The sequence below is a fragment of the Fistularia commersonii genome, chromosome 13 (genome assembly GCF_037954325.1).
Source record: "Fistularia commersonii isolate RoL2024-O1a breed Wild chromosome 13, RoL_Fcom_v1.0, whole genome shotgun sequence".
NCBI lineage: Eukaryota > Metazoa > Chordata > Actinopteri > Syngnathiformes > Fistulariidae > Fistularia > Fistularia commersonii.
Window position 1 is genome coordinate 4,905,558 of NC_141296.1, and position 12,214 is coordinate 4,917,771.

General features: G+C 37.4%; 1 protein-coding gene across 1 annotated transcript in view; it reads left to right on the forward strand.

Moving 5' to 3' along the window:
- The first annotated feature begins 1,135 nt into the window (after positions 1 to 1,135).
- Positions 1,136 to 12,214, forward strand: part of ahnak (AHNAK nucleoprotein) — a 31,854-nt gene continuing 20,775 nt past the window's right edge. Inside the window, exons 1-4 of the mRNA XM_086157725.1 lie at positions 1,136 to 1,380; positions 8,238 to 8,301; positions 11,844 to 11,900; positions 11,982 to 12,138. Of these exons, the coding sequence (XP_086013851.1) occupies positions 11,982 to 12,138 (157 nt within the window). The 5' untranslated portion in view covers positions 1,136 to 1,380; positions 8,238 to 8,301; positions 11,844 to 11,900. The remainder of the gene's footprint in view (positions 1,381 to 8,237; positions 8,302 to 11,843; positions 11,901 to 11,981; positions 12,139 to 12,214) is intronic.

Consider the following 12,214-nt stretch of genomic DNA (forward strand, 5'->3'; position numbering starts at 1 on the left):
GCACCATTCAATATAAGGGAGCTGATAATATTTTCATTGTAGTCATGGGTGTCACTGAAAATGATGTAGGCAAGAAGATGAGGAAGTTATTTTGTGAGTTGAACAACAAAATAAAAAGCCTTCTACAACTACTACAACCACAACTAGTTCCACTTCTGCCGGTGCTAACAATAATATTTAATTCATAGAAATAATAATGAAGCAAATCTTATTTGCTTTGCCTGAGACAAACTTTGACAGTGAGATGGGTCAAAGAGGTCTGATACACAAAGATCTGGTAGATGCGTATTTTGCCTCTTTATAAAATGAGAAGGGCTGCTTCCTTAGTAATTATAGTAATTATACCTTTTGTCAGATTGTGTGCAGCAATTTAGAATGCTGAAATAACATATTTAGATCTTTTCCATTATATGCTACATTTTTGGTGTGCTTCCTTGTGTCCTTTGTTCTTTTGAAATGTGGAACAATAAATGGATGTTTAACACATTTACATTTAAAAACAAATGAAATACCAAAAAACAAACAAACAAACAAACAAACAAACAAACACACAAATCAGACAGACATAAGATTCTGTGGATTCTCCAAAGGAATGAAATCTGCATGTGTAAATATGCAGGGTTGAACAAGTCATTTATGTTGGGTTTCAATAATGCTTAATGACAGGCATCACATTTCATGCACAATCACCTGAGAAGAAGGACATATATTCCTAATTTGTCTTCTGATAACTAAAGCCAGCTAAATCAAAGCACAAAATCCCAAAAGCCTTTTTTAAAAGTATTCTTTCATTACCACTGTATGATTATGTAATCTGAGCTGAACCGCCGACTTGAAAAGACTCTTAATTCTCTGATTTGGCCTCATAGAAAAATAATCTGGAAATTTGTCATAAATCTTTTGCAAACCTTTGTGGTAGGTGCTATGGCTATATATTGCTGGTAATTTACAGTGACTTGATACTTATACTTGTTTTCTAAACGCACAAGTTACTTTTCCTGTTGCATGTAATTGGAGACCCTGATGGGAAGAAGTGGGTTGTCTCATTAGGACCACTCCCTTGCAGCCATGCCCTCCTCTCCATTCTCCTCCCTCTGCAAACCAGGAGTCCTACCCAACTCCATGTCTAAGCACTGTACTCAGCCCAGAGGAGCAGCCGCACTGAAAAAAGTTTAAATCAACTCAGAGCAAAGAAGGGAGGGGGAAGTAAACGCCCTGGAAACTTTGGTTGATCAAGAAATAGGAAAGTGACAATCCCATCAGACTGCAAAGTTGAGACGTGAGGAAGCGCTCTTCTTGGGCTGGGAAAAGGAAGGAGGACACATTTCCAAGGATGCTCTTGCTTATGTGAGGCTTCTTGGGCGCAAAGTCTGCGCACAGGTAAAGATTTTATATTTATTTATATTCTATCTGTGTTTCTGAATCTTAGAACATTTTCTTAAGACACATAAACAAATTGCAACTTTTTACACAATCAAATCAGTAAATGAATAATAAAGGAACAAGGCAAAAGTTATTATCCATTATTTGAAATGTGTTTGTGTATCAGGAGTGTGTTTATTAATGGTGAGCTTTGAAATTTTTCCTACAGTGTGACACTTGTTTGCCTTCAGCAGGTTTTAAACAAAGATAGGGTTTTGTTGTGTCATAGGACTGCATTTGGAGGAAAAAACAATCGGTATTTAATTTTATGTGCAAATATGGATAGCGGTATCATATGAAGTAAAGTTGGGTAGAGCAGGTTATAGCAGTGGGTGTGTACTTGCAACCACCACATGAATGCACAGGGCTTGACTAGAACTGCGCACTTCACTTTTCCTTTAACCATGCCCAAAGAGAAATGAGGGAATACATTTTTCCCACTTCGATAGCGAAAAGAAAATATTTTTGGTTTAAGGCTTTAGATGAAACAGCAAAAGGGAAAAATTAAACTCTATTTGTGCATTGATTTCACTTTGCTATGTAAGTTTTCTGTGAATGTACACAATCCCCTCTGATGTAGACAGAAAACTTTTTCACACCACAGAATAGTTGCTCACACCAGTCAGATATAACATAAAACAGCTGCAATGATAAGAGTAAAAATGTCAATATTGATGTTACATATCTCAGTGTTTCTCTTTCGTATTCATTTTCCGAGGCTTGGAAGCTTGAAAAGTAAAGGAACGTCCCCGTGCAAGCTTTAAGAAACAAGTTTGGGTGTGGATTCCTGTCCTTCACCTCCTTCCACCCCCCTCCTTTTTTCTCTCTGTGTTCTCCACAGAGGCACACCCATTGCAGCAATATGAAATCTTCAACCATGAATACATGAGGCACACTGTTGTCTCAGTGAGGTATTCCTCAGTATTCTCATTTATATCCAAATGTCTTTCCAGCATTCTGCCAACACCATAAAAAGAGATCAAGGTCTTTTTTTCTTTCTCTGACAGTCTTCATATATACTTTTGGTGTTGTTTACCCCCCAAAATACTGCTTTTAGTTGATTTTGTTTTGCGGGACAGAGATAAAAATGTCCGAAAGCTATTGATACAAGAGTTTGCAAAAAGTGTACTATCTGTTCAGCTGTTCAATAAGAAAGTGTTTCAACATTTATGTGGCTACTATGTGCTGAATGTATTTTTCATTACAGATTTTCTGAACTTTTGAGCAAGACCTTTCCTCTTTGCCTTTTACTCGAGGTTTCTTAACCTGGGCTTTTAGCCAGGGTGTGCAGGAACGGGAGGGGGGTGATGAGCTCGTGAGGGGGATGGGCGGGTCGGGGGTGAGGAGGGGAGGGGAGTAATGGAATGCAGTGGTTTGGAAAGACAAGCTAATTGAAACCAGGTTCGGGGCAAAAAGGGAGCTGGGGCTTTGCACGTTTTAAGGAGAGATAAAACATTTTGTCTGTATTTGAGGAATGATTGAGTACGAAATATAGATTTGTTTGTGAAACATAAACAAAATCTTTCCAGGATAGGATGATATTATAATCATCCCTTCATTTCTTTGCATTGTTGTAAAAGGCTGTTAAATACAGTAAAGAGACATAACCCTTCGTTGGATCATAGTTGAAAGAAAAATTTGAACATGTATGGTTGCCTGGCCTCTGAAGCACTCTCTTGCCACACCCAAAAAGATTTTTCAGGGGGCGTGTTTCAGACAGGGTTTTTTTTTTTTCTACAGTCCACGGGCTTTTCTGTGACGTACCATTAAGTCATGTTGGGTGCTTTACAGCTTTAAATGTCTGGAAAACTTTGAAATACTATTGCCAAAGTGATTGATCATTACTCATACAGCTTCAACAGCCAAATGCTGCAGAGTTACGGCTCATGCGCATCAGATGCTTGACAACAAAGTTACAAAGTATAGTGCTCTTGGAATTCAAAGATTTTATGTGTTACCCGGTTATTATATGGTGTGAAAAATTGCATCGCACATATCATTTTAGGTATTGGGCGTTGGTCTAAGTTTGGGCAGATACCTTCCAGACAACCAATGAATATTTCTTGAATTTCATAAATTTGGTATGAGCACACCCTGCGAAATTATGACATAAATATTTTGTAGTCTATTCTGACACGACTCCCAGTCTTTGTCTTTGACAGTGCAATTAACTATGAATTTCACTCAACAGCTGTGTGTTAAACAGCATGTGTACCCGTCTTTTCAGATGAGTAGACATGTTGACATGCTTCTGTATGGAATTGTAGCTCATCTGTGTCAAGATATTTATCACTACACTCCAACAGAGACAATCGGTATTCTTACCTAATTGGCAGGCAGCACAGATGAGATGTCTTGCTTTACCCTGCTGTGTCTGTATGTAATGGAAAGAAAGTGGCCTCTGGCACGCTTCCTCTTCCATTTCCTCTTGGGGTAGTTGGGGAGGTGGCTGGAAGGTGGTACAACGTTGAGAACTATATACTGCAAGTTGACAGCAGTTGCTAGGGAAGGGAAGGTGACTGCAATTGAACTTTTTGTTTCCATAATTATTTTTTTTTAAAGTCAGTATGGATTTTTTGACATTCTAACTTTCAGGAAGCATAAGTAAATAGTTACTAAAGAGATTAGGTAAATAAAGCAATGACAAATTTACAGATAGACATCTCTTCCAGAGGGGAAAGTTTGTTTTTGTTTTTTGCCAGTTGAAAATACTCATCTAACCATTTGTTTGGTAAGCCACTGAGCGGCCACTCCCTGCCGATCCATTCAGTGTTGTTTTAGAATAGTTCATTTTGTTCTTATAATGCCTCACTGTTGAAAAATATTCTTTAAAGAAATACAATAAAGTAGATCAAACATCTCACAAAAGTTTACTATAACTATAATGACAAACAGAAACTATAAATTTTATATCAAATATTTCCGGCTGTCTTATGCACAAGGTTAGGTTGTTATAAGAAAGGAATAAGGCATTGCAGAACTATTTGCAATTTGCTGTTGAAAGTGTCATGGTAGCAGAGCTTAGAAAGTAAAAATATATATACATTTCTTTTTGGAAGGTTATGGTTGTCTCTGGGGTGATGCTCAAAACAATCCAATATTTCTTCCACTAAAAGATGCTGCATAACTCTTGTGTAGTCGACAAACAATTTCCCATGCCATTCCTTTTCTTACGGTTGAAGTTCAGCTTGATAAGTGTTACACTGCTACAGTTGCTGTTTATCCTGCCTCTTAACTTCATAACTCATTCTCGATGAATGGTCTGGCATTTGCTCTTGTTTAAAAGGTAGCAGTAAAATCCTGACAAGGCTGAATTAAAGTTGGACAGTTAAATGGTATGGCCTTTGTATGGTTGCCATGGATGTTTGGAGCCCGCACATAGAATTTTTATAAATTAATGGAACTCTTCAAATATCAGCATCTATCATCCTAAGTCTTCTTAACTGATGCAAGTTTCTATGTCAGTTGAAAAATCTGTTTCTTCTCATTTTATTTACGACTTGATTCATTGCTGAAGGTTTTCGGGTCTGAAACTGCCTTGAGGCACCAAGCCCTGGATCACCTCCTGCTTCAAAATCTGTTACAGCAAGCAACTCAATTTATACAACATAAAATGCCTCAGTTCACCCCAGAGACCAGTAATAGAACTTTTACTAACAAAAACAACATTCTTGCAAAAGAAAGGAACCACTCCTAGTCAGTGCATAAGGAAAAGATTGCAGAAATTTCAGGAGAGACAATTCACAAAGATCCCCTCCCTCCACTTCAAGGCTGCAACACAAAGCAGTGAGCAATAATGGAAATAATAAGATGAGACTCTTTGCTTTTTAACTATTTTCTTACTGTCACTAGTTTTTTTAACAAAACGCTTTTAATTCACAGGCGAAAAAGCTAAGTTCCCATTCACTGTGGCTCTTACCTAGTTTGTGCTTTTGTAAAAGCAAGACAAGAGAATTATAATTGTTTTCATCTTTTCCATTTTGTGTTTGATTTCTGCCAAAGTCGCAATTGTTTAATAAACAGCAGGCTGAGCTGGCGTCAGTGGGCAGGGTTTTGTCTTATACAGGACTTGTGGTTTGGTTTAGGGCTGTTTGGACTATGGAGTACTGAAAAGAACCATTAATTGAAATGCACATTCCTCTGATATGTGCAACACATATCTTGTCTGCATTTTAAATACCATGTATGCCTCTTGTTTTTCTTTCCCTATTACAAATGAGAGGAACAAAGATTCTGCTTTGTTAGACAACAACAGTAATTCGGTCTTTGTCTCCCTTGTTCTGAGGGGTTTTATTTGCCCATAATCAAATCTTGTCGCTCACTCTATGTCTGTGCTCTTTCAATTATGATTCAGCTTTAATTATTGTCACACCATTCTTGTTTTCTGCTCAGCCGATTGATTGGATTTGGATATCAACTTAATGAATGGCCTGAAACCTCTTTGATCTGATTCCAGATTCCTGTGACATACTTGACCATAGATTATAATAATCAGCCAAGGTATGTCAAAAGGCGTGAGGGCTCTAGGCCAGGTAACTGGAAAAAGAGGGCAGGAGCAATGATAAATGTAAACTTGAATGTCAGTCACGGATAGGCGATTCTATCAGTCCATCCCATGTTACTTCTTCATCTGTGAGTGTTTTCCTTGTAGTAGAAAGGTGAACATCTGTCTGGAGTTGGTGCTCTTGTTCATTTGAGCAGAACCTGGTGTTTGGGGGAGTGGTAGACTTGACTCACGGCAGGGGGTGGGGTGTGGGGTGTGAGGACTCAGGCAGGAATACACGGTGGGCGGCTTAGAATGAAGAGAGAGAGAGCGAGTGAGGGAGAGAGAAAGAGAAAGAGACCAAGTGAGGGAAAGAGAGAGAGCGAGCGAAAGCATTTCTTTTGAGTTAGTCACTGTGGGGAGAGGCTGGGCTCCCTTCCAGCTGGCCCAACATCTCTATCAAGGAATGTGTGTGACTGGAGGCCTGGGTGGGGCCGTGCACTGAGCTGCTCTCAATGCACACAGACCATAGAGCAAAGCAATCTGATCTGCCTCATGCACAGTGGTGCGGTATACCCTTCTACACACTACGTGTTTTTATTAGCCTTCTGCACTGGTGACCAGTCTTCACCTAACTGTGCATGCCTTAGTGTGTTTATGTGTGTGTGTGGTCTCAACACGAGAACAGAAGGTGGAGCTACCTAATCTATTCTCTATGTATTCAGTTTGTCTTCACACATAAGTGACACCTGTCACACACACACACACACACACACACACACACACACACACATACATATATATATATATATATATATATATATATATATATATATATATACACATATATATATATGTATATATAGCCTTATAGATAGATAGATAGATAGATAGATAGATAGATAGATAGATAGATAGATAGATGAGACCAGGCGTCAACTAAGACCTTGTAGCATAATAGTAAATTAAATATTTTATTGAAGGGAGTGAAAAAAAGTGACATATCCACCTTACACTCAGTCCTTTATATGAATACCTTTCAAAATAGGAATCTGATGAATACCTTTGTAACAAAAGGAGGGGCTATAAAGTGTACACAGCTGCTGTGACAAACGTCTCCCTACACAAACAAAATGTCACCTGTGTATTGGCTGACATTCATCTTCGAATTAGCCCATCTATATTCGGCGAAAAACACATTTCACAAAAATAAACATGTTGGACAGAATTTGTGAACAAACAGTGTGACTGTTATGACTGTTAAAGACTTCAATTTCTTGTTACCGAACAAACCATTTGCCAGGAGCCTTTAAAATCTGCTAAGAAATTTTACCATCACAAAACATAGTTATTTAAAGTGATTTTCACGAAAGTAATGAGCTGCTGAGGATTTTGGATGTCAAGCATTGAGGAGGAGGAGGTTAATGAGAGCCTGTCTCTGAAGAATTTTTCGGAGGGACATGTTCCCACTAGTAGATGCCTGTTTATGCGCAGTCTGGTTTGTTTGTACTTGCTGTAACAAAGACGAGCCTTTGTTTCCCAATTTTCTAGTGGGCTGAAGCAATAATCCTTCTACGTCACATAAAATTTTGAGCTAGTTACAACAGGTAGAAGTTAAGAGCGACTCTGCTATGAGCTCTTTCCATCAACACAAAGGCATATTTTTCTGCTATATGGAATGCCATATTTATCTATTTCTGCAAAGTTTTTTCCTCCACATATAGCTAAAAATAACTTTAAAACCGTTAATTCATAGCAGAGGCGATCCATCTGACTTTTTTTTCCTCCAACAATGTCTTGCTACCCCTTTTTTGGAAGTGGGTGTGTGTGTGTGTATGTGTGTGTTTGTGGAAGGGGGGTATTTATCTTAACAGATCCAGACTCTAGAGAGTGCGAACTCAGTTTCCTTACATACAGAAGTTTGGCTCAAATCAAACAACAAGCAGGATTACGTACAAACAGGGTGTGTGTTGGCTAATTATTTGTAATAAATTGAATTACTAATTACTAAATAATTCGTAAGGATTAATATGCCATGTTTGGTCTGGTTATGTTTTTACTTAAATACACATACACCCACAGACGCAAACACACAATTTAGGTATGTGATAGGTATAATGCAGCATATGGCAGAGTAAGATATATTCATTAATAATGATCATTATTCGATTTACATATTATACTTACTGATTACAGTGTCTGTGAAGGTTTTTTGTCATCTCCAATTCTCTCCAATGGGGATTTTTCTTTAATAATCTGAATAATATTTCAACAATAAATCTGTTATGCAATGCTTACAGTGGTTATATAAAACCTGTTGTTATATTCACAGAAGTCAAGCAACAAAGAAACAAATCATCAGATTGAAGCCCGAGGACTTGCTTGAGCAATCCAAGGTAAGTGTCCTCAGCCATAATATTCACTTTAAAGATTTGTTCTTCAAACACAACAAAAAAAAAAAACACACTTTTTTCTGAAGCAATCTAAGCAGAAGGACTATAGACTGGCTTCAGTTTTGCAATAAATTGCAAAATTCTTCTAGAATAATTGTTGAAAAATAGGCCTTTAAACCTGAAAAGGTCATGCCTCTATCAAAAGTGCCCGCTTTGTGGAAACCTGATACTTCTGCTGTCTGTTCTTCCTTACACCCCCCTCCCCCACCAAGCTTCCACCTGTTCAGCTTGAACTGCCATTCCCCTTCTTGTGAAACAATCCCATCATAAGCCTGCCAAGCTCAACCGTTAACTGTTTCTAATACTTAAAATTAATACTGGAGGTTAAATTTCGTGCTAGTGGCACTGTTAGAAGATACCATAGAACCCCATAGGCTATGCTGAACAATTATATTGTGTATGAGAAATGTATCCAAATATTCTGTGTAACTAGAAACTGTTAATAGAGGTTTTTTTTCTGGCTCATTGCCCCTATCCCTTCTCTTCGTCATGCCAAGCTAAAATAAAACATGAAAGATAAAAACGCATTTTTGACATGAGTCATTCAGCTATGCTTTTGATAATATCACCAATCACGTTTAATAACACCTGACATCAAGAATGGTAATCTGAAGCATGTCAGAAAAGCAAAGGACAAAGTACAGAGGACAGCTAGGTTGACTCTGTGCCGCATTGCTACAAGTCTCAGTCTCCCCGCCTGTCTTATGATCCCAAGAACAGAGGCTTACTTATTTAGTATCAGTTTCAAAACAGCCTGTATCTAATCTTCCTATCCTTTTGGATCAGTGTAGTTATACTGGTATGTCCCTTGTCCAAAATAGGTTATGTTGTATGTGAGCACTTAAACTTTATCAAAGATGGGGGATACTTGGGATAGGGAGGGGTAATGGAGTCATCCTGTAAATATTGAAGATATTCTATTTGTACAGTAACATACAGAAGACCTCTGTGATTGCCCTGTGGCATGTTTTCATTAGTATCCGTCTGTTTTCTTCCCTCTCCCTTCACTGTTCATTCAGGCTTAACATTCCACAAAGCAGTTTCAAAACCATTTCTCTATCTGACTTACTTTCATTATTTCATGATTTCCTCTTCGATCCACCCCACCATCATCAGCTTTCTTCCTTTCCCATTGCTGCTCCTTCTTGAATTTCACTATCAAACTTATGTCAAAACTTGGACAATAAGATTGGCCCATATGGTCCTCATCCTGACAGAATGTGAAGCACAAAACACTTGTCAAAGCTGTATCTTGATTTAAATGTCTTTAAGGGAAACATTGCTCTTTTGATTTTGTGTGAATATGACTGTTGTCCTTTTAATTAAATATAACACCTTCTGTGCAAACCACAGACACATACAAAAGTACAATCATAAATACCCCTATGTCCACAATTTCTTTCTTTGTGTGTATTGACAGATTGTTTGAATGAGCTACACTGAGATTTATGGAAATTAAATTATTGCACTGGCAGTTGATCTATGTAAAGTCCAATCAACATGAATGAATTGAGTGAAACTGTACCCTGAAAAAAAAAACAACGTGTTTTCCCTTCTATATCAACATATTTCAGTCTTATACAAAACTCAAACAACCTATAATGTTAGGCTTGAGGTCTTAACGCATTCTTGATTCAAACGTCATTCAAAAAAACAATAAGATTGAGAGGACGGATAAGAGAAAAAGAGGTTGATGATCATGTCTTGGATGTTTCCAAACAGTTGTCATAAACTTAAGCATAAATACTACCCATTTATCTTGTGGTGACCCGGGCCCTTGGTGTGCAATCCTGTGAGCTATTTTTGAATGAGGGCTTAAAATAATATCAAAGTATTTCACACGTTCTGTATTATTCCTAGTCATGCAAGATCAGTCTATTTATGCACTTGTTTAATTGGTGCATTGCTTGTACTGTAACCTTGGATGTTGTTTTAGAGAGATAATTATGTAAATTGATTAGCATTCCAAACTAAATCTAACATTTGATGGAACTTGTGCTTTACTTGGGTTGCAACCTTTCTAGCAGTTCAGGAATGTGTCTATCTTGTTTCCAGTAATTAGGATAATATAATGGGAGAAAAATATAGCTTTGCTAGGAAAAATGTTGATATGATGTTGATATGTGATAAAATATTATATTTTGCAAGTGACAAGAGTTTCAAGCTTATGTAGATCAATGGGTTATCAATGAGAAATACTTGGACCATAATTTTAATTATACTTCTGCAATTTATGTGAACAAAAATACTATTCAATTTAAAGTGACATTTTTTTAAATCCTTCAGTAAGGTACAAAAATACAACATACACCTAATTTGATTTTTGGTTTTGCCCCTCTATCTGAGCTTGCTTGGAAAAAAATTGAGTTAATCCATCACTGGTAATGTTTCTTTCTCTGTAGCAACTCCTTTGTGTTATCAATATATTTCAGGTCCATTGGTAAATGTCTTGCAGTGGAAATTTTAACAGATCTTAGAAAATGAAATGTAGTTTACCTGTTCTGAATCTCTATCTCAGTTGCTAAAGATAGAGACATGACAGGCAACAAGTCCTTGGTATTAGAATGTTCACATGAGCATGATATTAAACCTGTATATTATATTATAGGGCACAGTAATATTTTGTAACTAAGGATGTACTGCTAGGAGAGTGGTTTTGAAATTATGAATGAAACAATGGGTTTTCTGTTTGTGTATGAGCTTAGGGGGAGTAAGAATGTTTGAAAAGCCAGTTTAGAAATATATCAACAAAAATTATTTCTACTTCAATCATAACGCAGTTACAAGTTTATGAACCACAGTACACAAAACAAAAGACAGTTGCAGACAGTTAAGCAGCCTAATAGGTATTTGAATATGACCTGGAAGACATATTATGAATTTTTGTATCTTTATTTGTGATTAAAGGTGATAAATTAATTTGTGCAGCAATTCATGAATAATTACCACACCCAAAACGGAACCTGATTGTTCTTTTTCTACAATTAAGTCCACCCTAAATTTAACACCTTTACAGTGATGCACCGTTTTCCAAACACAGGGTTGTTTCTCAGTGTTTAGGTGTACAGAACATATGGGTTTAGAATTCATATTTTGACATTAGTGCCCATGCAAATTTTTTTACACCTTTTGTTTTGGTGAGAAGGGAAAATGTACAACACTTTTCTTAACTTTTCTGGGCTGCTTTCCCCGGGGCTGGGTGAGGTCAGAGTCTCTTCATTTCCAAAACACACAGCAAGCAGGAGGGAGGGACATCATTACATGATCTGTAATAGGAAATTGCAGCTGTTGGATTTGAAAGGATTCTACCACCACCTAGAGTTAATTTAGAGTAGGTTCTATAACTCAGCCATCGGGCAGGTTCATTAAATGTAAACCTCAGCGGATGCTGATTTTATTTATAGAGTAAAAGGATAACATGTTAGGGAAACAATAGACACAATATATATGCATGCATTTCTCATCATTATCCTTCCCTTATGCAGGAAAGCGGGTAGAACTTTCTTCACGCCAGGGCGTAAAAAGAGGAACATAAAAACAAGGTATTTAATTTTCAAAGATATATTAAAGCCCCAGCAATATGTACAGCACTTAACTCAATATTCATCTGACAACTTATTCAGATGGCTGAAGAAGAGGAAACCAGAGAGGTACTCTTTCCAGACTGGGAGGGCCCAGACAAAACAGGCCTGACAATTGAGCAGTCTGCGGAAGGAGATATATTTGTCAAGGAAGTGAAGGGGGAGTCACCTGCAGCACGGTCTGGAAAAGTCTATGAAGGTGATTTTTAATTTATAATATCTTTTTTTAAATCAGTGATTTTTTTTAAATCACTGTTTAAATCAAGTATGATTAT